Below are 27,708 nucleotides of genomic sequence, written 5' to 3'. Positions count from 1 at the left end.
CAGGATGTTAGGTTGTCCACAAAAATGACCATTTGCTGGACGTCACTCCTAGGAGTTGACTTAATTCAAAGTACAAAATTCAAACCTAGGAGGACATTTGCTAGACATATTCTGCTTATTACAGATTTTGTAATCTCTTATTGATAATGTCATTGAAGCTGTGAACTCGATGTTTTAAAAGTCTTTGGAAATATTAAAGGGTATATTTTTCTGTCCCTTCTGAAATCTCTTTCCTTGAAGAAATGTATTGGCAAAGAACTGCAATTTTGTACTCGTAGAAGTCAGAGTGGGTGGCAGAAACACTGAAAAAGAATAGAAAATGAATGATTGTTAATATATATTTGTTGAACTGAATAGTCTATTATCTATTTCTTTTGGGCGAACTAATGCTATATAGTGAATGGATGCATAGATCTAAGTACTGGATTTATAGCTATAAAACCACCTGTCTGACTAGTGCACACACACACACACACACACACACACACAACTCAATAGTTTTGTAGTAATTATAGTATTTACAGTTTTATAATAATTTTACATATCCTAGTATTTTAATAGGAAACATTTTACCTGTAGTCATTGTACTAGGTTTTCTTATGATGATAGATGACTTAGGTTGATATTTCTGTTGGTTTTATCTATTTTAAGGACGAGGGAGTAAGGTGATTTAATATGTTGAAAAGTATCTCAATACTGAAAGGACCTGTACTTGAACATACAGAAGTTTTGATGCTCTGAAGTAGAAATCTTGACTTGGCATCAGGACAACAAAATATTTTGTGGATTTGGTGCTAAGTCCCAGATCACTTCCCAGGCCCATGGCAGAGGTTGATTTATTCCTTTGCAAGTATTTATGGGGTGTTTACTGTGTAGCAGACACTATTTTAAGTGCTGGGGATACAGATAAGTAGCCAAAATAGATAATAATCCCCATTCTGATGGTATTTACAGTCTAGGGTGTTGATAAGGCATTCTTTTTCTATGTCCCCAAGAGATACCAGTAGTGGTATATAGGGGATTATTGAGGGTGGTAAAGCCCTCTGGGTCTATTTGACCTTCTAAACACTAGATCAGAACTAAGCAGGACATTGGCACAGCCTGAAGTAATCTTCAGTTATATCACATGCCTTCATAAATGTGGCAACGGGTTATTCTCAAAAGCACAAGTAGCTCAAGTGAGTCAACTGAGAATAGTGTCCTTGCTTTTAAGGCAGACAGCTCAGAGATGGTTCATATAGGGTCTTTATTGTCAGGCTACAAATAGACATGGGTTCTGGTACAAACGTGTTGTGAAAACACAGATGAGTCACTGAACTGTTGTTGTTTAAGCAACTCTTCTGCCAGCTTCTGTGCAGGAGGTCTTGCCTGCTTGAAGACAAAAATTTACAGTTAAGCATTTATTTCAGAGCTGAAAAAAAATATATAAACTGTAATTAATATTAATCATAATAAAATATATGTATATTTAATCCCACATACACACCTGTGTGTATACATCTATTCCCCCACATCATTAGAAGCACATCTTAGGAGCCATACATATGGATCATTTCCCATGGACCTGTGTTCAAAATAAAACAGTTGAAGCTATGATGGATCCAAGTACAATCAGTTTATAATGGCAACATCCATGACTGCATGAATCCTCCAAGTTGGGCCACATGTTTGGACCATCAGGCTGCTCTGAGAGCACTCTAAGGCTTTCAGAGGAGGTATTCATGGATTCCTTAAGTGTGGCAATTAAAATTTAGCTTGGATTTCTCAAGTGACTGAACCTGCTTTGCTAAGAGTTGACCTCAGATTTATCTTGGATCTAGCGCTGGGCTTGTGCTTCTTTTCTGTTCATATTGTTCAGCAACAAAGGACTAGAACATATGCTTTCTGAAGTCCAGGAATTGTGCAACACTCTTATTATCCTTCTCAGTATGTTCCACTGTAATAATGCTCTTGTCCCCTTGCCATGCTATGAAACAAACAAAAGGTTTGCAGCCTCACCATCCTAGAAGCATGTTCTTTCCGGAACCAACTCTGTGACCATGTGTGCCAGCTCATTGCATTGTAGTTATATTCTTGGTTGCCAGGCAGGTACACTGTTCTGTTCATTTAGATACTTCTGATTCAATTGTTAAACATTGATTTAACAAATACTTATGGATAGCTTAGTCTATGGGCAAGTTACCTGTACAGGGAACACTTTCTGATGTTCTGTGACAAGTCTCTATGTCACTTAAAAGTTGTTCTTAGCTTTATGGACACAGAAAAATCTTTGAACTCAAATTGACATTGTTGATTGTGAATGACTGAGCATAGTCTAGAGTGAAGAAAGTCATTTAAATTTTTTTCCCCAGAGTAAATATAATCTTATTTTCACAAACCTTTTAGCAAAAGGATACAGTAAGATTTTTAGAATTGTGTGAATTTTGTGATATTTATGGAGCCTAACGGAGCACATTTTAAGGAAATTTGTCTCATAATAAGGAACATTTATAGCTGGCATCTCCAAATTTGAAGCTTTATTTAAACATACTGCTGTGCTGAGAATATTTAATCAATCTGCTGAGGTTGGAAATATATCGTTTCTTATTCACATATGATATTCCTCCATAAGATAGACACTTCTTTATGAAGGTTCTCATGTGCAGTTTATAGCAGCAAGAGTAAAGAAAATTGATAATTGCTTCATTGTAGTAAGGACTGTATAGTAATTTCAACTTACCTAAATGTTGTGCTTTGGCACCAAAATGCATTTCTTTCTCTAAGTGGAAATGCAAGGTGATATGCTCATCTGCCTGACATAGTCTTCCAGAAACATACCACAGGTTTAAAAAATTAGGTAGAGATAGTCTGTTGGCATGAGGCAGTTGGGTTGTTGTGGTTGGCAAAACTAAATGTGCATTTGGTGACAAAGTAAGGGGCTTGCATTGTTTACTTGCCTCCAGTGTGCTGGCTGTTCCTTCTCCCAGGAAGCAACTTAACTAGATCATTTGCTTCACTTCATGTACAAGTTCTGAATCAAACCTATTTGATTAAGGTTAAGTCAAATGTAACCGAATTTTTTACTTACCCGAACATATTTGGTTGGGTTTTTTCAATGGAAAGACCTTTGTCAACTCTGTTTTCTTGGTGATTAGAAAATGATAGTGATTTGGGCAGGCTGGCAGTCCCAAATGTTGCTACCTTCTAAAACTATTTTGTGTTTGTCTTGAAATAATTTTGAAATGGCTTTATTTTTAATAAGATATAATTATGCACTGTAGAAAACTCAAACAATACAGAACAACTACATAAAAGGTAATTTTGCCCTTAAACTCATGACTCAGAAATAGCCATTATGAGCATTTTCATAAACATCTTTCCTACATCTTGCAGTGCATGTGGAAACAGATAGATTGATGTATAAGATTTTATATAAGCGAGATCATATACCTGCTGTTTCATAACATGGCTAGTATTAAGTGGAAGTTTTTCCACTTCAATGTGGACCTTGAGCATTATTTTTAATGACTACATCTTTTATACACATGATGATACATGTCCTACAATTTACTTAATAAATCTCCTATTAGTACACTTTCAGTTTTCCCGATTTTTCTCAATTATAAACAAACTGTGGTGCCTAACTACATTTTCATTCTTTGTAATTATGTCCTTGGAGTAAAATTCCTAGCAAATGTTTGCAGGATATTTTTTTTATATTTGTTTTAAATTACACTCCACAAAGGTCATCCCAGCTTTTACTTCTACCAATAATGGACAAGACTGTCCACATGCATGCACTCTTGCAAAAACAGGATTGTGTACCATATTTTCATTTTTGCCATTCAATGGGTGGAAAAATGATAGCTCATTCTTACTCAATTCAGATTTCTTTGATTTTTAGTGAGGGCGAATATCCTTCCGCATTTTTATTGGCTGTCTACACTTTGTATTTGTGTCCTTGGCATATTTTCCTTTTAGGTATTTGTTTTTTTTCTCATTGACTCATAAGAACTCTCTTTGTGTAATAAGGATATCTACCCTTTTCTTGTCAGAAATATCCCAAATATATTTTTCCTAGATCTATCCTGTGTCTTTTCACCTTATTTATGATTTCTTTTGCTATATAGATTGTAATTTTTATGTATTCAAAATCTTCAATCTTTTATGGTTTCTTATTTTCATTATATACTTAAAGAGGTTTCCCCACTCCAAGATTAGAGAAATATTTACCCACATATCTTAGTTCTTTTATGTTTTCATTTAAATTTTTTATCCATCTGGGATTAATTTTGTGTAAGGTTATACTGGCATTTGATGTTTGGGCACTTCAGATGATCTAGGTACCTATTCACAACTCTTCAAACAAAAAAATACCGTAAAGCCTCCCTGTCTTGCCCATCCATTCTATCACACTTGCAGTTGTGGCTCTTTGGTCAAGGTTTTGGATCACACTTTTCTTTAAGCAGAGAGCTAATTCATCTTTCAGCTTTTTCTCTTTCTTCAGTCCTGCTGGGCAGTGTAAACAGAAATCCTGTTCATGACGACAGAGCGCTTTTAGGCAGAGTAGATGGCAATAAGGATTTGGCAGCTGTGATCTGTCAGGACAGAAATCACTGATTTATAGGCTGCAGTTACACAGGTGAAATAAAAAATGAGGGTTGGATATCCAGTCTTCTTCCCCAGTGTAGATGGATGGTCTGTGTAACCCTAACAAATGTCAGCAGGTGGTTCTTATTTTGAGAGGAAGGCAGTTTTTTTTTGAATTGGTGCACCTCAAATTTGAGCTGCATGAAAATCAACTGGGGAACTTTGAAAAAATACCAATTCCCCAGGCTTGATCTTCAGATATATTGATTTAATTGTTCGAGGTAGAGATAAGGAATCAGTATTTTTTCTTAAAAAAAAAAAAAAAAAAAAAAAAAAAAAAGCTTCTCAGATAATTGTCATGTGACCTAAATTTGATTTAGAGACTTTCATCATTTCTTCACTTATTTTTAATCATGTGGCTTGGCTTTTAACTGGGGACCTGACATCAAAACTCCTGCAGATAATTCGGGTCTTGACTGCCTATTTCCAATGGATGTGTTTAAGGGGCATTAGGCTGTATCATTTTCCTTGGCTAAATTTCAGATTTGAAGACACAGCTAGAGAAATTTAATTTTATTATTCAACATTCCACACAGTTTGTATAAATTATAACCAACACAGGCTGAAATTTCTCTTCTTATGGTTAGAAACATTTTAGTTTTCTTAAAAAGCTTGAAATATAACAACGTCAGCGAATACTTTATCATTTACTACCACCAAAATATTTTACTTTCCAAGTTTTACTTGGTTGAAAATTCTCAAAGCCATAGAAAATTTTTTGTTTTCTTGGGCAGTTGTGTCACTTTTCTCCTGTTATTGCCATCCAACCCCCCCCTCAACAGTTGTGATTATTATTCTAAATAATGAATTCCTTAATAAAAAGGACAGAAAACAAGCGGGTCATTCTTTAGTGTTATATGAAGATACTCACTTGCAGTGAAGTCAAAATTGACAGTGTACATTTTTAATTTTTAATGTTTTGTTATCTTTTGAATGTGCTTATTTCACGTTAGCAACGACAGGCGTGATGGCCTGGTGACCCTTGTCACAGGTAGTTCAAAGATCTGAAACGCTGGTGTTACCAATGATGGTTAATTTTTTTTTTTTTAAAGACTCTTGTTCTTATGGTCTGACTTCTTTGATGCTTGATCTTTCTGTTATGGGACTTGTGCTGATTTTCTTGGCTGTTTTGCCAAACAGGGACCATCTTTGGTTTAACATCATACCCTGATGTGAGCAGAAAAGTGTTCATACATTGTTTTGGATGTGGGTTTTGACTTCACTGCTGTAAAGTAAAACAAACTATTCTGTTGTATTATAGTTGATTCCATGTGTTTAGTAACACAAGGAATGAAAAGAAGTAATGGCTGTAGCGTGGCCCCCTAAGGCTTCTGTTGATTTGGGATTTGCTCTGAGAAATATTGGAGATCTAAAGAGGTTTTTTTTGCCCCTTTTCCTCTGAGGACTAACCTTCATCTTTTCTTTTATGTCACTCCTTTCGGCTTTCTCTCCCCATCTTTTCCCTCTTTTGAAGAAAAGGGAAATAATAGAGCCAGGCTGGGAAGAAGGAGATGAGAAGTAGTGAAGGAAAGAAAACAAACATTTTATTGTATCTCTGTTATTAGCTCTTTATATATTGTCTTTCTTAGTCCAATTATTCTGTGAAATAGCAATTGATTTTACAGAAGAGAGAGCATGTAGAGGATTTGGTGACTGGTGGACCTGAGATTTAACTACGATATACTTCACTCCAACACATTCTGTTTGCACTGAGCCACCTGGAAAAGATGTTGGAAATCGGCTAGTTCAGCTTCCCATCTTATATCTAAACAAATACATTGTGTATATGTTACTGTTTATAAAAAAGTTATATCAGAGACTACACTAAACATTTTTCATGTGTTGTCTAATATGCATCCTAACTGTATAAGGCATAGAGAGATGAAGTAACTTTCTTAAAGTCATTGATTGAGTAAATGGCACAGTCTAGATGTCACTTTGAGATTTTTTTGATTCCAGAGTCCATTGTTATCCTCTACCATCTGGATGTTTCTCTTCTACGTGAGGAAACTAAATTTTTTTTTATTATGAAATCTATTGTAAAATTGGTTTCCATACAACACCCAGTGCTCATCCCAACAGGTGCCCTCCTCAATAACCATCACCCACCCTCCCCTCCCTCCCACCCCCCATCAACCCTCAGTTTGTTCTCAGTTTTTAGGAACCTCTTATGTTTTGGCTCCCTCCCTCTCTAACCATTTTTTCTCTTCCCCTCCCCCATGGTCTTCTGTTAAGTTTCTCAGGATCCACATAGGAGTGAAAACATATGGAATCTGTCCTTCCCGAGGAAACTAAATTTGACAGACTTTAAGTGACCTTCTCAAGATCATCAGTTCTCTGATGACAGAACAAAGTCTAGACTCTAGATTTCCTGACTGCTGGTTCTTTGCTCATTCTGTTGTTCCACAGTGGGTGGTATGTGCTCGGAAATGGAGTGAAGTAAAAGCCTAACCAAAACGGAGCTGTAACATTGTGCCACCTGGTTCTTCCACACCTCAGAGCTCAGCCACACGTGTCCTCATGGACTGAATGAGAAATAATAGAGGCAGGGAGAAACTGGGGGCAGAAGTGTCTTTATGAGTTATATCTATTAAAAATATACACACCCACACATTCTTTTCTTTCTTTATATTACTGAATCCTGAATATAACAAATCAGAAAAGGGTTTCTGATAGTTCACTTTATAAATAGCTTTAAATTCTTGTTAGTTAAACTGAAGTTATTCATTGCATGAGATTATTTTTTTACATTTCTGTATTGTCAAGCCTAACAAATCAAAACATGGTGAAAATAGTTCTTTTCTCAGAAACGCTGCAAGGATCTCTAAGTTTAAGCAAGTTTCCAGTGTAGTGTGTATAATAAATCACCTGTCTCTGTTTCAAAATTGTCAGCAACAGAATGGAAACTGTAGCACTTACCAAAGGATCAAGTACTGAAATAAAAATAATCTGCCTTTTAACAGTCACATGGTTTCCATAAATCAAAGCCATCTTCTGGGAGAAATTCCTTGTTATCTTTACTGAATGAGCAACAGCGGCTGTTGACCTTTGATAAGTGGAACCTAGGGTATGATTTGGGTATTTCTTCTTCAATTCCTTTAGTGTTTACTGCATACCTACAGAGCACATGGAGGGATAGGGCAGAGCTTGATGAGAGGAAGAAAAATAAGAAGGCCCCCAGAGACCCTGTGCTTTGCCCTCAGAGAGATTGATAGTGATGGCAAATCAAGTAGAGAATCCCCAATCTTGCATTTCTTCTTTCTTGCTTCCTGTTCTGTCTCACGCCCAGGTGGTGCTGTATTTTGATACTGCAATAGTAATGAGAAATATGTCCTTCTCTGTGCTTGGTAAAGAATGACACAGTATAACTCTGCCTGTCACATTCACGCAGAGGGTGGCTTGTCTTGCCACATGGGGAGCATTCCGTTCCTACCCTTTCATGTTACACACTAAAGCCAGTCATGAAAAAGAAAGATAAATGATAAAGACGTTTAAAAAAAAACCCAATGTCAATGCACAGGAGGTGAAAAACTGCACTTCCAAGAAAACCCCAGCTGAAGCCAGCATACTTTGTATCGTTGCTATGGGTGAAGTCGTGGTTGGGCAGGTACCCACACTCCAAAGACCTGTCGTGCCACATTGAACATGGTGGACTTGTTCATATCACTTAACTCTCCTGAATCTCAATACCTTCACATGTAAGAGATCAAAACTATTTGTTGGGCACAAGGGACTATCTTGTCTGCATAAATGCAGCCTGGTTCTGCCAGCCTTGTGTGTTATTCTTCATTCTGTCTGAAAAAGAAGGAGGTGGATACTCTGATTATGTGTGGAGTGGTTACAAAATATTGAGATGACGTTCTTCAGTCATGCAGTAGAGCTCACGGCCATGGAAATAGGGTTCCCTGTCCTCCTCGCCTCCCTGCCCCGCCCAGATTTCAACCTAGATTTCTTAGAAGTTGTTCCTAGTTGTGTCAGAATATAGATACTCTCTGTGTTAGAAGCTAGTCTTATTTGTCAACCCTTGTTTTTTTGCCCTGTCCCCACCCCAGCCCCATTAATGCATGGTGCTGTTTTAAAGGATTTTTAACTGTTTTCTGAATTGAATGGTACCCTTCAAAGAGGAGGATGTGCTTTTGCCAGTGCCATTTTAAGCATAACATTGGTGGCTCTGATGCAGTGTAAAAAATATTTTGGGTAAACATTATAATAGGGGTCTCTTAGGAAAGCTTTTGAGTGGGTATAGCACTTGATGTATTTAAGTTCTAGAAGTTGATTTTTTTTTTTACTTCTGTCATTCAAACTTTTATTACTTAAAAAAAACATTTTTTTACTTGAGTGTAGTTTACATACTATTTTACGTTACTTTTGGCTGTCAAAAGAACATAGTGATTCAACTTCTCTGTGTTACGCTGTGCTCACCACGAGTTACCTACCATCTGTCACCATACAATGCTATTACAATGTCATTGACTATATTTCCTATGCTGTGCCTTTTATTCCCGTGATTTATTCATTCCATGCCCGTAACTTGATTAAAAAAAAAATTCTGTGTGATCATTTTGTTATATGATGGGTGAATGAAAGTTGCTGGAGAACTTTTGGGGCAGTAGAAAGAGGTGCCTTAGGCTCACAGGCAGATAAGTTAACTTTTTATTGGTGGGGTGCAGGGAATCACTGAGAGGTATCACAGATTATCCAGAAATCTACTCTGCTCCAAACAGAGGGCGGTTTAGATTAAGAGATGGCTTGCTTTATGTAAAAACATAAATCATGCTTCTATGAACAGGTAATTTGTTACTCAGTTGAAGGGAGAGATCTTCCTGGCACCATTTTGTTTTAGTATGATTTAGTATGTTTTAGTATGATCATAGACCCTATGATTAAAGGGTCTCTTGTCACCTTTTTATATTTAAAAAGGTCACCCCTTGATATAATACTATTTCAAGTTTAGATCCTCTTGCAAATAAACATGTGCTTTTCTAACTAAAATTTGAACTGTGAAAAATAGAGGAAATGGGCTAGTTTGCCATCGTCTGAGGCCTTGGTCCCAAATGACATGATTAAGAAAGTTAGGGTAATTTTTTAAGTCAGTGATACTTGATGGTTCATGTTTCTTTGTTCTTGTTAGCCTAAAGGAAGACAATGGGTTGGGTTTCCAGAGTTATAAGTACAGGAGAGTGTGGCCACCAAGATTTAGTTATTCATGTTCCTACACATGTATTTCCTCTAAAATAAATTAAAGTTCTTCTATCAGTTTATATTATATACAATATATATAATATAATATGTGTATTATATTGTATATATATATATATAAAGATTTTTTTTTTAATTTTGGAATTGGTATGTTAGAGATTGCAGGATGAAGGGAAAATAACTTTTTGTGTCTTCTTTGCTCCCCTCTCAAATCTTTCCTTTAGAAAAAATAGCCTTTGTGTTTAAAATGTAACTACTTGTAAGTACCTGCTATGCGCAGGGTGAAATCAGGCTGAAGCAAACACTGAAGTTAACCACAGAGAGAAAAGCATCACCCAAAGTACTAAATCATTTCTACCCACTTGGTGGGATTACATAATGTGATTTTCCATACAGAAGCTTCAATTAATATTTTTAGAATGGATCAGAGTCACCTTTTGCCTTCTGTAGTCAACCACCAGTCATTATAGTTACTGTAGTTTTTTGGAACAAGTCCGCCCTTCCAGTAGGGAGGAATGACTAAATCGTATGTGAAATAGATGGTGATATTCATACTGGTAAGAATCTCAATTCTTTGTGTCCACTTTCTGTGTTTGGTATGGCCTTTGTAGTAGCATATTCATGTGCTTAATTTCCCCATTGGCATCACACCTGGGAGGAAGAAAGGTGTGTTTCTCCTAACAGCTCTCTTCTCTTTCTATCAGGGCGTGTTGGAGAGCTTCCTGGGCACAGCTGTCTCTGGGGCCATCTTTTGCCTGTTTGCCGGTCAACCACTCACGATTTTGAGCAGCACAGGACCTGTCCTTGTCTTTGAGAGGCTTCTATTCAATTTCAGCAAGTATGTGTATACATGTCTAATTATAAATTAGGATTAATTCTAGAACACAGTCTAGATATAGCACCGAATAGTAATTAGGTGGGTCAGAATATGGCAATTTTGAGATTCGGAGGTTGAAAGGCCCTTGGAGATTGGGTAGTCCAACACTCATTTTACATTTGATTCAGCTGAGGGCCCATATGTTGTACTATCTACTTGCCCTCATCATTATTCTCTATCCTTCTAGTCCTGCTTTGTGCCACAGGGGCTGACCCAAACACTAAGTCTCCTTTGCCCTCTGGCTTATTGTTGGGTTAGACTAGTGCACGAGTAGGACAGGAAGGGAGGGAGAGAGGTCAGGGTGTGGGTCCACCACCCTGTACCTCACAGTCCCTGCTTTAACACTGCAGTCTGGCAGTGGCTTGTCCCCTGAGTAGAGCCTCTGTACAGTGGCTCCACTGGCCTGGCTCTACCCTCACTAGGCTCTGGTGACTCTCTTCCTTCCTTGGCCTTTTGAAGCCAGGAGGTAAAAATGGCTCCCTGATGTTTCCAGTTCCTGAGTACTTTGCCATTCTCTGTTACTCACACATCTGTAAATAGCCCATTTATTAAGTTTTCCTCACAAACCCATTTGAGAATGCCATCTATTTCCTGTCATGATCCTGGCCGACAAGAAATGAAATGTCTTGTTCAAGGTCCCATGGCTCATTAATGAGAGACTAGTTGTTCCAGTGATCCACTGCTCCTGACCCTGATTCCAGTGTTCTTAACTAAAGATTCATTTCAAGAGCCAGCTTAGTAATAGCATTTGTTGAGTGTTGAGTGTTGATCACATACCAAATATGATCCGAAGTGCGTTACATGTACTTCCTCATTTCATTCCTGTAGCAGTGCAATGAGGTAGGGACCATACCCTGTTTTATTATTTTTATTTTTATTTTTAAATGTTTATTTATTTTTGAAAAGGGCGGGGGAGAGAGAATCCCAAGGAAGCCCCACACTCAGTGCGGAGCCCGATGTGGGCCTTGATCTCAGGACTGTGAGATCATGACCTGAGCTGAAATCAAGAGTCTGATGCTTAACCAAATGAGCCACCCAGGCACCCCCAACCCCACCCCCATACCCTGTTTTATAGATGAGAAAACAGGCAGGGAGAGGGTAAGTGCATTTTCATAGGCCCCATTACCAGTTGTTGGTGGGACTGGGATTTGAATTCTGCTTTCTGACTCTGGATACTATGCCTCTTATGAAATTACTATACACTCCTAATGGACATAACAATTGTGATATCGTATTTTCTTTTAGAATTTGATGGATCATTTTAAGAAGGAGAAAATCAAGTTAAGCGAATTATCCAAGTGGCCACATTAGCACACAAATAAATTCAAAATCAAATTGGGTATTCTGGCCTCTTTCTAGTGAACTCGATACCTCTCAGAGAGAATTGCCTTTCCCAGCAGACCTCAATCCTTCGGCAGATTGCAGAATTTCATATTGACTTGCTGGCACTCCTTGTTGGAATTTCCATATTCTTATATTGTTATAAATTTTTAAGATTTTGTTGTTGGAAGTTTTGTTACCTACATGATACCTCATGGACTCAAGGGCTGATAGAATAGCCTTTGAAACTGTACGTTACCATCAAAAGCTATCACAAGATAGAGAAGGCGGTGAGAATTTAAAACGAGTGTTTTGAAAACTGGGCTGAGAACATCAGCAAGATCTTATGAGAATTTAAAGCAATAATGTGAGTTTTCTGTAGCTCATCACTACAAATCCCTCCTCCATCATAATTCTCAGAAGGACATTGGAAAGAATTTCTATTCGTGTCAGTTTATAGAAAGTCAAACCATTTTTATATGTTTAAGAAAAGATTGTGTGAGACAAGAAAGCTTTTGTGGAAAGATGGAACAAGCATGTACTATAAACAGGAACAAACATGTGCAACCTTTGCAGAAAGATTTATTGGATGCAATGTGATCAGAGCCTTAATATACAGAAAATGTTTGCGTCCCAGTTTACTTTAGATAATTGTAGGATAGAGATTATTTCCTTTCACTAAGCAAGTTCCTTTCTCACTTTCCCTTCTGTTTCATCATAATTGGTAATGTAAACATAGTTCCAAGTGATTTGAAAACAGTTGTAAAGCAACAAGAAACATTTGAAAAACTGTGCTTTAAATTCATCACTGAGTAGCATGTGGTGCTTTAAGGCAAACCATGTCCTTTTGTTCATAATGCTGTGTCATTTGCTTCTGTATTGTAACAACAGTGCTAATATTTTGTTTAGATATAGAGTATTTGTGTAGATCACTATTTCTCAAAGTGTATTTCCTCAATGATTAGTCCCATTTAGGTGTTTCATAGAAAAAAAAAGCTCTGTGATCCCCATAAATCTGGCAAATGCTGTATATTTGCTTCCTCTTAGTAATTCATTTTACATTTCAGCTTACTAAGGGATCTGAGAAGTCCTTTAGTAAAGAAACTGCTTTAGTCTGTCTTGCCCAGATTTCCCCCCAAAATATTTTACTGTTTTTTTTTTAAGTAGGTAAATCTTTGTTTTGTAGCTTCAGTGGACTCAAGCGTGACTCCACATAATCCACAGATTTCCCTCTGACGTGGAATACAGGTTTTAATGTTTGGCCTATAAACTGGAGAATCATTAAGGAATATGAAAGATGTTCTGTCACCTTTTAAAATTAGTAACAGAATGACAGCTTACAACTTTCCAAATGACAATTGTAGTTTTTCCCCCCTAATTCTACAGTCTTCTTTGCACTATTTTTACACATTGTAAACCAGTAACAGAGAATTAGATACCTTTTCTTTTTCTCACGCAAAGAATCTGAAAGTTTTTTTTTCTTAATGTTTACTTTTGAGAGAGAGAGGGAGAAAGGTAACGTGAGTGGGGAAGGGCAAAGAGAGAGGGAGACACAGTATGAAGCAGGCTCCAGGCTCTGCTCTCAGCTGTCAGCACAGAGCCTCATGTGGGGCTTGAACCCACACAATCCGTGAAATCATGTCCTGATCCAAAGTTGGATGCTTAACCGACTGAGCCACCCAGGTGCCCCTGGAAGTTTTAACACTGTGTCTAAGCCATGTAGAAACCTCTAATTAAAGTTGGATTTTAGCCTGTATAATTGCATTTAGTCATTCAATAATTTTTTTCCTTCTATTCTTTGAATAATTTATTTAGAGGCCTTCAAATGATTGTTTTCTTCTATTATGTTGTTGGATTTATTCATGTAGTTTAGGGAGTTTACATTTGTCAGTGACTTGAACATTAATTTCTGTAGCATGCCTCTGATGAGTTCTTCTGTTTGTCTGTACCTTGGTTTTATGCTACTCAGAAACTGTAAGTCAAAATATCTAGGAACACTGTGATATCATAAGGATATAAACCCATTTTCTCATTTGAATTCACCATAGTTTCTTTTGTCTCTACTATCATTTACTGTTACTTTTTATAACTTAATTGCTATTTAAACTTGGCACTAAAGGGACTGATAGTCTTGTTGGATGTAATATTGCCACTTTATTGTAGTCATTACTGTTGATCAACTTGTTTTAAAGTTTCTCATCTCTTATTCCTCTTTCTTCTTGCTGCTGTAAACATATCACTTTTATAATGAAGTGCCATCGGTTTTAGTGATTTTATTTGGGTTATTCTTATAGAGCTACTCTGGGAATATTTAAGTATTTTAGAGCAGCTATTTTGGTATATTGTTTAGATCCTAAGATTTAAGTTTATATAGGCATTTTTTCCCTTTGTACTCAAACTGACTGTTCCTAACCATTAGCTGGTTATTGGATTTGTTTCTCATCCTGTCCTATAAACATCAATTCTCTAAACAACCATTAGCATTCTTAGGACAAATCAAGACTGCCCTGTCATCTTGTTAGGGAAACGAAACTAAGTAATTGTTTAAAACTTTTTATTTTAAGAAAAAAGTTTGTTGGCTCAGAAGTAATAAAACTGTTTCTTAGCCCTGACTCCAAGACTTGATTCATTGTGTAATAATGTAAATTGTCTCAGGTTCCTAGAATTTAGCTTTTTCTATACTCTACTTATCTCACAGAGACAAGCATAGGATTAAGCAGTGGGATTGTAGATCTAAAGAGAACTATAAGGGAATGCAAAAGATGTCCTCAGGAAGATTCCAGGATTGGGGCGCCTGGGTAGCTCAGTCGGTTGAGCCACTGACTTCAGCTCAGGTTATGATCTCACGGTTTGCGGGTTCAACCCCATGTCAGGCTCTGTGCTGACAGCTCAGAGCCTGGAGCCTACTTCGGATTCCGTGTCTCCCACTCTTTCTGCCCTCCCTTGCTTGCACTCTGTTTCTCTCAAAAATAAACATGAAAAAAAAATTGAAAAAAAGAAAGATTCCAGGAAATCCATAGGAGATAACTTTCTGCCCAAGTGTTAATAATCTCCTGCTTTGGTAATATATTCCAATTCAGGTGATTTGGTGAAAAGAAGGAAAAAAAGGACAGTGATTTTAAGGTCCACCCTAAATATAACTCAGGGGAATGATGGTGAAATTTTTTTTTTTCCAGCATGTTATTATTTATTTATTTTTTATTTATATATGAAATTTATTGTCAAATTGGTTTCCATACAACACCCAGTGCTCATCCCAAAAGGTGCCCTCCTCAATTTTTAAAGGACCAGTCCAAGAATGCAGAGGTTTGGTTTCTGGTCCAGCTTTGCCGTTAAAACCTTGGCATTGGATAAATGACTTAACTTCCATTGGCCTTGGAGTTCTCATCTATAAAATGAGACATATTTGACTAACTGGTATCTATATTAAGATTCTCCATGGGGCGCCTGGGTGGCGCAGTCGGTTGGGCATCCGACTTCAGCCAGGTCACGATCTCGCGGTCCGTGAGTTCGAGTCCCGCGTCGGGCTCTGGGCTGATGGCTCAGAGCCTGGAGCCTGTTTCTGATTCTGTGTCTCTCTCTCTGCCCCTCCCCCGTTCATGCTCTGTCTCTCTCTGTCCCAAAAATAAATAAACGTTGAAAAAAAAAAAAAAGATTCTCCAGAGAAATGAGACCAATATAATAAAGAGATTTATTATAAGGAATTGACTCACATGATTATAGAGACTAGCAAGTCCGAAATCTGTAGGTTGGGCCAACAGGCTGGAGACCCAGGAGAGCTGATGTTCCAGTTCACATTCAAAGGCTGTCTGCTGTAGAAACAGAAAAGGCCATGTTCCATATCAAGTCCAAAGACAATCTTCTGGAGAATTTTTTCTTGCCTGGGGTTGGCAGGTATTTTGCTGTGTTCAGTTGAAGGATTTGATTAGATGAATTTCACCCACGTTATGGAAAGCAGTCTGCTTTACTCAAAGCCTACCAATTTAAATGTTAATTTCATCAAACTCATCCTTATAGAGATACCAAGAATAACATTTGGCCAAATATCTGGGTACCACATGATCCAGCCAAGTTGATGCATAAAATTAACCATCACAGTATCTAAGGAACTTTTAATTCTAATATTCCATAAAATTTTCACTCAGGATCTCCTGGCTCTCTGTGAGAATACTTAGGTCATGGCAGTAACTGTCTCAAGTCCAAAGCCATAGGCATGCCTTAATTCATCTAGCAAGTTCTCATTGGAAACATTTAATATGCCAACGATTATGTTAGTTAGAGAATTTGAATTTTATTCTATGAACAGTGTGAAGCCATCAAAAGGTTTTGAAAGGGGGTAGGGAGGATCTGATTTACATTTAAAAAGATCATTTTGGCTATAATGTGGAAAATGGCTTTGAGCAGGGCAAACATGGATATCAGTAAGGACATAAAATCAAGCAAAGACTTCGTGGTGGCCCAAACTGGATTGGTCGTGGTGAAGGTGTTGATACCATACCTTCAGGAATATATTAAAATACATCACTATAAAAGATACTTGTTTAAAATCAAAGCTGTAGAGCATCAAGTATGCATGATCCTTGATTTATTTCTTTTTCTCATAGAAGAAATATGATGACTACTGTTTGCTTTTTCATCATAAATGATGAGAAAAAGGGGCTGCTGGGTGGCTCAGTTGGCTGAGCATCTGGCTTTGGCCTGGGTTATGAACGCATAGTTTGTGAGTTCAGGTCCTACATCAGGCTCTGTGCTGACAGCTCAGCGCCTGGAGCCTGCTTCAGAATCTGTGTCTCCCTCTCTCTCTCTGTCCCTCCCCTGCTGTGCTCTCTCTCTCTCTCTCAAAAGCAAATAAGTAAACATTAAAAAAAATTTAAATGATAAGAAAAATACTATAATCTTCACATAATTTTAAAAGAATCAATATGAAATGGTAAAATGTCAACACTTGGCCCATATTTTCCTAAATGTGAGCTAATTTACTTAAAAGGAATGGAAAGGGCTTTGAAAAACAATGGCCTCCTTTGATGGAGGCAGCCTAATCTAAGACTACTGTGGGACAGGAACAGACCAAAAACAAGGTGGTCACAAGATGCTTCACACACCACTTAAGCAGAAGGATACCATGTCTATGGACAAGCTTCGCAAGAAGGATACCACGTCTGTGGTTGCATCTGGCTATGACACAGCAAGAGAGCCTTTCTTGATCTGAGTACAGTGTAATTATCCTATTTACCCTTAAATACCTGGAGTTTTTCCTACAACCCCCAGCCAGAATTAGTTATTCCTCTGTGACACTCTGTGGGAACCTTTAGATATCACTTAGTATTTTCTGGTGTGATTATGTTTATCAGTTTGTCTCCCTCAGTAGATTGCGATGATGTGGGAACAGAGAATATATTTATCTTAGTGTCTTCATTAACCAGTGAAGCTCACAAATATTTATTGAGTGCATACTGGGTACCAATGTGACGCTTTCAAATTGTTTATTTTCTAAACTCCATGAAGGCAGAGTTTGAATGAGAAAATTTAGTTATTTACCTGCAAATGGTATGACTACTTTTGATGTGCCATTCTTAAACTTTCAGGATTATTTCTTTAATGATATCACGAGACCGAATCCTTAGACTTGGTATTTTCTGGATAAAATCAAGAATGAGATTTATATTTAGTGGCTAAAAGTGATCCTGTATTTTTTACAATCATTCTGCCGTCATTGGGTAGTTTTATATTACTCTTTGTATTCCATGGAGGAGTCTAAAATACCTTTCTCTCTTCTTTCCAGGGATCATAATTTTGACTATCTGGAGTTTCGCCTTTGGATTGGCTTGTGGTCAGCCTTCTTGTGTCTCATTTTGGTAGCCACAGATGCCAGCTTCTTGGTTCAGTACTTCACTCGCTTCACAGAAGAGGGCTTCTCTTCTCTGATTAGCTTCATCTTTATCTACGATGCTTTCAAGAAGATGATCAAGCTAGCTGACTACTACCCCATCAACTCCAACTTCAAAGTGGGCTACAATACTCACTTTTCCTGTGCCTGTGTGCCTCCTGACCCAGGTGAGGACACCATGCTTCATGTTGGTGCTTACCCTGTGTTTGGAGGAAGGTGTAGGCTCCATGCATGCAAGCTTTCAGCATGGTATCATGATCATCAGTAAAAGGTTTTATTTTATTTTCTCTGAGAAACCATCCTGCCAGATTTGAAGTTTTATTACCTAAGGTATCTTAGCCACGAGATTCAATCAGGAAGAGAAACCAGGAGCTCTGAAATGAACTCAACTTTGAAATTAGCTCAAACTGCAGTATTTGCAAGGAAATTTAGTGTACATTATTCTTCATCTTATCTGATAGTTGAGGAAACCAGATACAAATATTAACATATAAGGGCCAGACAAACCCAGTCCTCTGAACTTCTGTCCCATATTTTTCTGTTTTCTTATTGCTCTAGGAATCTCTTCCTGAAGTAAACTCTAAATAGATTATTTTGAGCTTATAGAAGAAACAAGATACTATTGACTTTATAGAATTTGAAGCATGAAATTGAAAAAGAAGTTCAGATTGTAGTGTCTTAGCGGTAAAGAGGAGCGTTATAGTTCATCTGTGCTAGACCATGTAAGTAAGAAAGGAAAAGAAGAGATAAGAGAAAGAAAAGAAGGAATGTTATGCTCTCAGGGAAGATTTATATTCTAGAATTAGGAAAGATATAAAAGTAAAAAGTAAGTTCTGGGTAAGGAATATGATTCTATACACCCTAGCAGTCTAGTATCCCTCTAGCCAAACCTGGGTCAGCACCAGGACTTTTTCCCAAAAGGTGCTCAACTTGGTCTTTGGATTTTTTTTTAGGGTAATTCATCATTTTATGATATGGAAGGCATTTGGAAGAAAGGATTCACTTTGGGGAAAGTTGTTTTATATCTGTAGAAGTTTGTGTCAGATAATTAAATGGTAATAGTGTTAGTTATCCCAGGTCATGCAATTAGCTACAAGTTATTGTCCCTTAAAATAAAAACTGATACACATTCCATGAAGGTCTTATAGCACCAGGAGTACAATAGCGTATGGGGGACCGTGTAAACCTGAGCAGAGATGTAGGGCACATTCATGCAATATGCACCTTTACGTATAGATTCTGCAGGAAAACCTCTTCATGTTTACAGTAAGACAGACATGGGTGTATCGTAGACTAGAATGCAGACAAAATGATTATGAGTTTAAAAACAGAACAAAGAATTTTAATGCTGATTGCAAGCTGTGTTAGATTGCCCTCAGATATTTTGGTGCTGTATTTGCAATCTTCTCTGCCACTTGGGTGGAGAAACCTTAGAAGACCTGTATGCATCTTGAGTGACGAGTGACAAGAGAACAGTATCTCCCTAAAGTTGGGTTGGTCAGTAACACTGATGAAAAGATAGGTCATTGTTGGGCTTTGCACTCACAGATTCTTTTGTCTTATTTAAGGACAATCAATACACATTGACAGAAAGCGCATGCTTAAAAGCAGGAGTGCTGATTCATAAGGGCACTTGAACCCAATGTTTATAGCAGCACTTTCAACAATAGCCAAACTATGGAAAGAGCCTAAATGTCCATCAACTGATGAATGGATAAAGAAATTATGGTTTATATACACAATGGAATACTATGTGGCAATGAGAAAGAATGAAATATGGCCTTTTGTAGCAATGTGGTTGGAACTGGAGAGGATTATGCTAAGTGAAATAAGTCATATAGAGAAAGACAGATACCCTATGTTTTCACTCTTATGTGGATCCTGAGAAACTTAACAGAAGACCATGGGGTAGGGGAAGAAAAAAAAAGAGGTTAGAGAGGGAGGGAGCCAAAGCATAAGAGACTCTTAAAAACTGAGAACAAACTGAGGGTTGATGGGGAGTGGGGAGGAGGGGAGGATGGGTGATGGGTATTGAGGAGGGTACCTTTTGAGATGAGCACTGGGTGTTGTATGGAAACCAGTTTGACAATAAATTTCATATTAAAAAAAAAAGCAAAGCGGAGACAGGTATGAAGTGAAAATGTAGGCAACATGAATGACATATAATCACAAAAGCTTTTTATTATTAAAATGTGTACTGATGACAAATATTTCATAACTTAAAAACTGCTTAGAGAAGAGTAGGCACTTAATACATGATAGATACTATTATTAGGATCAATTAAATATGCTTGAAACACAGATGTTACCATTACACAATCATATAGAACTTTTCCTAAATAAGAGGAGAGTAACCATCCATTGTGTACTTTCAGGGGAAGTCCAGACTATGCGCATTCAAACTATTGGCTCACAGACAAACTTAATTGTGGGATTTTGAACTTTCCGTTTCATTTATTTCTATCTTTATGTATTTATATGTCACTATTTCTTTATGAAAAAAGTGTGTAATCTGACTTCATAGGCAAGTCTAAGTAGTCATACAGTAAATTTTTTAAAGGAAAAAAAATACTCCTCACTTTTTTGAGGTTTGAGGTATTCATGAAGCCAGATGAGGGCTTTGTCAGCACACCTGTCACATAGAAGGTCTACTTACCTGAGGCTAATGGAAACTGGGGCTCGTTGTTTTAATTGGATGCTGGCAGAGATCATAATATAGAGCCAAGGAAGACATATTTGAACGTTTTAATTGTCAAAAATACATGAAGATTTTATGTGTAACTTTCCTTCCTAGAAGGACCATTGTTTTCTAGAAAATGTCATTGTGAAGCTTGAAACCTGCATAGTAAGTAGTCACTGAAGTGGAGATAGATGGCTTTTCCTTTGACCTGTTTTCCCCAGCTTGTATTGGAAGTCTGTCTTACAGAGTGAGGAGTTGTCTTGGAAGGACTCTGGCAATCTCTACTACCTCCAAGTGGGACCAGTAGTGAAGTGTAGCAGGGCTTTGAAGTCAGAAAATCTAGTATTTAAGCCCCGCTTGGCTAATGTTCTATGTGCGACTTCAGGCAAGTTCCTTTTCCCCGGGTGCCTCACCTTACCTTCCTCATTGGTACAAAGGGGTTAATAACTGCACCTACCTTATAGAATTGTTATATTGTGTGGAAAAACTGAGGTATTTTCTAGTACAGACAAAGTACTTAGGACGGTTTCTGGTATGTAATGACTAATTGCTAACTGACACTGTTACTGCGGTTATTATTATTAAAATTTAAGGTTAGTAAGTACGAATGATGGAAAAACAAACCAGTCTTCATCATGCCCCCTTCTGAGCAAACACTATTGGGCAGTTGGCTTATTTTATGACAAGACTGTTGGTCACACCCCATATTTTTAGAGTTGTCCAGGTGAAAGGCACTCATGAAGGATATGAACACGAATGGGAGGGATTTCCTTAAACTATGGAAATAAAATGTCTGTGGTTGGGAAAAAAGGCAAGTGGATATCTCCACTTTCATGATAAACCCTTAAGATTAGTGATTGTGTGTTTCTCTCCTCAAGATCTTAATACTTTTTGAAAGAAAACTATATACCACCATCAATTTAGTACTTCATGATAGCAAGTTGAAAAATGATAGTTATAGAATAATACAGTTGCATGTACAGCTAGCGTAAGTATTCTAAAAACAACAAAAGCCTGGCCTTTCATCGCAACATGCACTCCTAGTAAAAGAATTTAGTCAATGAGTCAATAATATTTAAACTGGCGGATTACTTGTTTTTCAACACTGGGACGTGTGTAACAGTGAACCAGCAACTACACAGATGGAGACATAGGCCTGCAAACTGAGAAGTGATTGTACAGGAAAGGAAATAGGGGTCACTTAATCCCTGTGAAAACTTGATTCACAGCTACAATAAGACTATGAGTTTTTTGTGCTTTGTGAAGACAACTCTTCCTCCTCTTTTCCTTCCTTGTCTGTCCTGTTCTCACTTGCTTCCATAAATCTTCATCACTTCCTGAGTTTTCTTTTCTTCATGCATCTTTCTCTCCCTTTCATCCCATCTATTGCTCAGGGACCAAAGTCATACTGAAGAACTAAGGAAGCCCAGTTGCAAGCACTAAAAGGAAAATTAGCCGTGTGGTTTGACAAAGCACTCAGGGTCAATACGTGGTTTTTGTGCTAAAATTTCTCTTTCTTAGAAATAGAGTCGCTATTAATTGATGGAGAGGTAATAGAGGTTATATCTCCACTGCGCCTTGATGTTTACATAGCAGAGATGTATAAGAAAGATGACTCAGTTCAGAAGCCAACAGTGCAAACTAAAAAATGTCCAATTAAAGGACAGTCCACAATATTACATTTCATCACCAACATCCCAATTGGGGAAACTTAGCGTGATAAAGTGTGAACAATATGTGCTTTGGAGTAAAGGGAAGTGACCATGATTCAGGTCTAACCAGCAGTGTGACCATGGGCTAGGCTAATTACCTAATTTCTTTGTTTTTCTTAACCTGTGAGCTGTGTTAATAATTGTACCTACTCTTAGAAGTTACCATATGGATTAAATGAAATAGTATATGTAACGTTTGCCACCTAATAGACACTGAGTAAAAATTTGTTCTTATTCTTATTTCTCCTTTTTCCACAAAAGATGCCCCAGCCAGTTTAATCTTTTAGTTGTATTCTTTTAAAGGGGTTCAAACATTTAATTTTCCCTGAAATTTTCCCAATGGAGTATACTAACTAGGTTCTTACTAGAAGCCTCCCCCCCCCGCCAACCGCAAGTTAACAACTAATGTGCTGTTGTAGATAAATATGAAACATTGGAGCCATATTTAAAGAAAAAAGTGTTAAGGAGTTCAGTACGTAGTAGTTAGATCATTTAATATTATTCCATTGAATCTCAAGTCTACAAAAGTGTTATACACTATATATAATGTGGAAGAAGGCTAGAAAGTCCTTTCCCCTTCCCTGAGGGGAAATGTTCATTTCTTTTAAGTTGGTCTGATTCACTCAAAAACAAATGACAGAATTTTGTAAATAAGGAATAAGATATGATCTTTCTTCTTTCTTTTCCCCCCTCTCCTCTCCCTCCTTCTCTTGCCCTTTTATTCCTTTCCTTTCTACTATCAACAAAAATTTATAGAGGGTCTTTTTCATTGCTTTTTAAGAATTGTGCTACTTCAGTGAACTAGACTACACACACACATACACTCCCCACATACACCTATACACTACACCACACACAACCCTATACACCACAATGCACACAGCTATACACTATACCACACACACCTACATACTACACACATACACACCATACCACATACACCTATACACTATACCACACACACACCACACACACACACACACACACACACACACACAGACACACAGACACACCTATACATCATACCACATGCATCTATACACCACACACTTGCACTTACATATACACCTCTACACAACACTGCACACACACACCACACTGCACACCACCATACCACACACACATCTATACACCATACACATACACACATCACACACACCTGTACATCACACCACACACACACACACCCCACATATACGCTGTGCACACACACACACACACAAATATACTCACATTGCTTTTTATAAAATGTGTTGTTTTAAAATGTGTTGTTTAAATGTAGAAAATAGTGTTAATTACTTTTTGAATGAATGAGGCCAGATTTTCATTTGACCTACACTTTAGAAATACATTTCCACTTAAGTACCTGTGTTCAATTTGCCTGATGTGTCAAGGTTGCAATGAGTGTGCACTCAAGGGCATATTAATATTTTAGAAAGGGTCAAAATAAATTTTCTAACCAAGTGTGGTTTTATACCTGGAGGGGAAAGAAGCCTTGCTAAAAATGATAAACAAATTAGAGAAGAAAGAAAAACTGCCTCAAGGGAGTAGATTCTATACTTTATTGTTAACAGAAGGGATATATTTTATTGATTCATTGTTGACTGTTCCAGGGAGAACATGCTTAATAATGGATGAGTGATTAAGAGGGATACTTTCTCAAGTACTGAGACATCATGGTCTATAGTATCTCTAAGTAAAAGATGGCTTTTTCCCTGAGTGAAACTCTAAGACCAAGTGATTGAAAGTAGCCATGGCTTCCATTTCCTTTTTTTTTTTTTTTTTAGAATTATTTATTTATTTTGAGAGAGACAGAGACAGGGCAAGCGGGGGAGGGACAGAGAGAGAGGGAGAGAGAGAATCCCAAGCAGGATCTACACTGTCAGTGCAGACCCTGATGCAGGGCTTGAATTCACAAAACTGTGAGATCATGACCTGAGCTGAAACCAAGAGTCAGACGCTTAGCCAACTGAGCCAGGTACCCCTGGCTTCCATTTCTACACCTTTGTTTTATTCACAGCATGAGGAGGCCTCCAAATGATCTAAAATGGTCGTCACTAGAGTAGAATTTCATTATCATTCCTTTCTATATTATTTTTCTATTATCTTAATAAATGCTATGCACCAAGATGTTACAACCATTAAAAGGAACTGCTCGATTGTGTCTCCTGTGGTCCCATATTATAGTCGATATGCGTTTTGTAATTAGAAAGCCCATTAAAAGAAAATTAGGAAATAAAAGATAATCCTAATTTATCTTCCATGACCTGCATCATATTCTATGCAATTTTATTTTTATTATGTATCATTCCCTCTTTGGATTATAAAGTAGGTTTAAATCATAGACTAATGGTTAAACAGGAAGTACTAGGCCTTCTGGTATAGAATGATTCAGGCTTTGCATTTGCAAGGATACTTCACCAGCACAGCTGATGTTTTATCATTTATGGTACTATGATCTTTTGAGAAAACCATAGAAATTTGAAGCATCCATCATTTTAGCTTCCTTTTACTCTCCTAGCCTAGTATTTTAGCAGTTTCTGTGAAACACTTGCAGGACTCAAGAGGGGAAACAATGAATTTGGATAATCACCAGATCTGTATAATTCACTAGCTGTGGGTTCCAAGAAACACACATTTGGAAACATAGCCTGTAGTAATGTGTATACACATCTGAAATGTAGTGATGAGTGGGTATGGAATAGAAATTTTTTTGTGAGAAAATAGTGACTAAATATGTCCCACTTAATAGTAGCTCAGCCCTTTAACTTCCAACGTGGTATCATAGGTGAATGTGTGAAAAAGTGTCCACAGATTGGAGTTTGTCATAACTTGAACTTGTCTAGTTACAGTGAAAACCTAAAGCATGAGGCTTGGCAAAAATACTTAGGAAAATGAAGAGTATAATAACAAAACGTGAAGAAAACTTTCTATTTGTTTTAAGGCTCAAGGCTAGGATGGTGGCAGGTAATTTCCCTAAGAGCTATTTCTCCCAAAGCTTTCCTCATTCACCTTGTCATCCTTCCAAAATCCATTTTTGCCCTTTTATTGATATAGACATTTAAAGCATAAATATTTGATTTTATTAAGAGGTGTTCATGTGCTAAAATTTCCCAGGATCCTTAAAGAAGCCTGACATGACCATGCAGGCAAGAAGCTTATTCAGTTTTATTCTATATCTGTTTTCTAGTTACTCAGTTTCCTCAAGATGTTGCTTGAGTAGAATGAATAAAACATTAAAATTTCATTATTGTAGGGAATACTCTTGCATTTTTTCTTGCTGAGAGCAAGCTAACCAGTTCTACATTAATCCTAAGAAGCTATGTTGAGGGTGTAGATTCAGATTTGGCTAATATTTATTAAGCACCATCCAAGTGCCATACATTTTACTAAGGATTTTAATAAAGTGTATTTCAATATCTGTTATTATAGTATATATGTATTCAGTCATCACAAACCTTGTGAAGTAGCAGACTTTTTTCCAGGGGTGAAATTTTGCTTTCTTCAGGTCATAAAGCTGATAGTCTCCTTAGTAACCATCTATTTCAGTTTTACCTGCTATTGTGCTAACAGTTTTTCCTACATTGTCTTATTTAACCTGCAAGGTAACCTTATGAGATAAATGGTTTCAAGTCCACCTCCACAAATGAGGGGCCTGTGGTCAAGAGAGTGAGGTGACTTATTAAGATTATGCGGTGAGGTGGTTTGGGGACAGTTTGTTCCAGAATGTGGTGGAGCCAGAGTTCTAGGCCAGTTTTCTTAGCATTCCTTTCTCTTAACTTGTGATGTGGTGGTGCATGAAGGCAGACAGATCTTTTGAGCCTTGGTGGTTATTTCTTACTCATAGTTTACTGTGTAGCCTTTGTATATATTCCTGATGTAAAGCAGAGGAGTCATGGGGTAGTTCCTGGGGCGAGGTACTGGAGGATAAAGAAGGACAACCTTACAGGTGCAATTGAAATTTCTTATGCAGGAGGTATACTAACACTGACATGTGGATGTCACCTTTTTTTCCTCCTTGTATCCTGTAGCCTGATCTTTCCGTAGACCTCTCATTAAACATACAGGGGGAAAAAAAAAGCCAGCTTAAGATGGAACACTCACAGGCACATTTTTAAATGTCTATTACTAATGATGTTCATTTCCCCTGTTCCAGAGGATCAGCTAGAATTTGATACACAGGAAGAAGGATCAAGAAGTGAAAATCCAAGGAACATAAAACGACCAACCTGTGAAAACTCCCTGAAACCAAGTGTGGGACACAGACTGTCCCAGTGACAATTGGCTAATTCTAACTTAGCCAGATTCCTAGGGCAAAGAGTTTCTTTGCTGCATAAGCCATGGTGCTGAGCAAATAGTGAAGACAGACAAAGTGCAGTGTGTTTATGATTTTCTATTTGACCTTTTCAGAATCCTGATTAAGGATATTAAGAATTCTATATGCATAGATCATTCTGCACTTGGTTGCCAAAATACTTGTATTGTATGTATCTTGATCCAAATGGTGAACAGTGGCTCTCACAGAAGCCAATTGAAATTGATAATTCTCTCCTCTGTGAGCTTAAAGAAATTTACTTTTAGTCTTATGTATGGACTCTCCTATATTCTGTTAACATGTATTTTTGGAAATGCTTGTTTACATATTTATTTTGAAGTCCTTTTCTTGAAGAAGCTACCTACTAAAATAAGTTGGAAAGGTGTATACTTTTTATTGTCCTTTTGATAGTAGTCTCTGGGACTTTGAGAGGCATGCTTTAATAGCTTGTCTCAGAGGAAAACTGAAAAGATAAAAGGAATTTAGTGAGCAGAATCGATGTGTATCTAGAACTTGAAAGTAGTCCCTAGAAGTTCAGATTGGAATCCTGGTTTAGTTCACTGGTGGTCTTTATTATGTCATTCATCTCACAAAAAAGGAGGATATCTTGGATATCTTTCTCCCTCACTCTTACTCCTTGTTTTTATGTGGAAAAGTCTGTTGTACAAAGACCTTCACTCTCTTATGACAGGAAGCTCATAAAATTGCATCAAAGAATCTTGCTCAGGAAGAGGAGTTTCCCAGACACCATCTAAATAGTGCCTGTGATTTCACATAAACTGCTTTCTTCCGAACACTCAGACCAGTGTGTCAGACCAGACACATTTCGGGGTGTGGGGGGGGGGGGCGGTTGAAATTCACATCATCTAACATTGGAGAGTATTATCCCACCTTGAATTCTGTTACCACGAAAATCAAATGCTGGCTAGGAAAAGAAAGAATGCTGAACAAGATTTTGGTATCAGTTCTACTTCTGGTTGACTCTTCTACAGTCCTGGGCAAGAAACCTGGCATATCTTGTTTCAGAGTCCCATTCAACATAAAGCAGGTATAAAAGTATAGCTTGTTTTTAAATGAGCAAATGGAATA

General features: G+C 37.5%; 1 protein-coding gene and 1 long non-coding RNA gene across 9 annotated transcripts in view; one reads left to right on the top strand and one right to left on the bottom strand.

Moving 5' to 3' along the window:
* The window catches only part of SLC4A4 (solute carrier family 4 member 4), a 354,218-nt gene that overhangs the window by 250,084 nt on the left and 76,426 nt on the right, over positions 1-27,708 (top strand). For all 8 annotated transcript variants that reach the window (XM_086704881.1, XM_086704885.1, XM_086704880.1 and 5 more), the window contains 2 exons: positions 10,533-10,666; positions 17,808-18,079. In XM_086704881.1, the coding sequence (XP_086561007.1) occupies positions 10,533-10,666; positions 17,808-18,079 (406 nt within the window). The remainder of the gene's footprint in view (positions 1-10,532; positions 10,667-17,807; positions 18,080-27,708) is intronic.
* Positions 1,228-26,278, bottom strand: LOC147581939 (uncharacterized). Its single transcript, XR_015250416.1, has 3 exons — positions 25,763-26,278; positions 15,739-15,837; positions 1,228-1,368 (listed from the first exon to the last, which is right to left on the bottom strand). It is a non-coding gene; the product is annotated as an uncharacterized LOC147581939 (long non-coding RNA).

This window comes from Puma concolor, chromosome B1, assembly GCF_028749965.1.
Source record: "Puma concolor isolate L17-30 chromosome B1, mPumCon1.1.hap2, whole genome shotgun sequence".
In the NCBI taxonomy this organism is placed as follows: Eukaryota; Metazoa; Chordata; class Mammalia; order Carnivora; family Felidae; genus Puma; species Puma concolor.
Note: the sequence above shows the minus strand (reverse complement) of the source record. Positions and strands in the feature narration are given on the sequence as shown.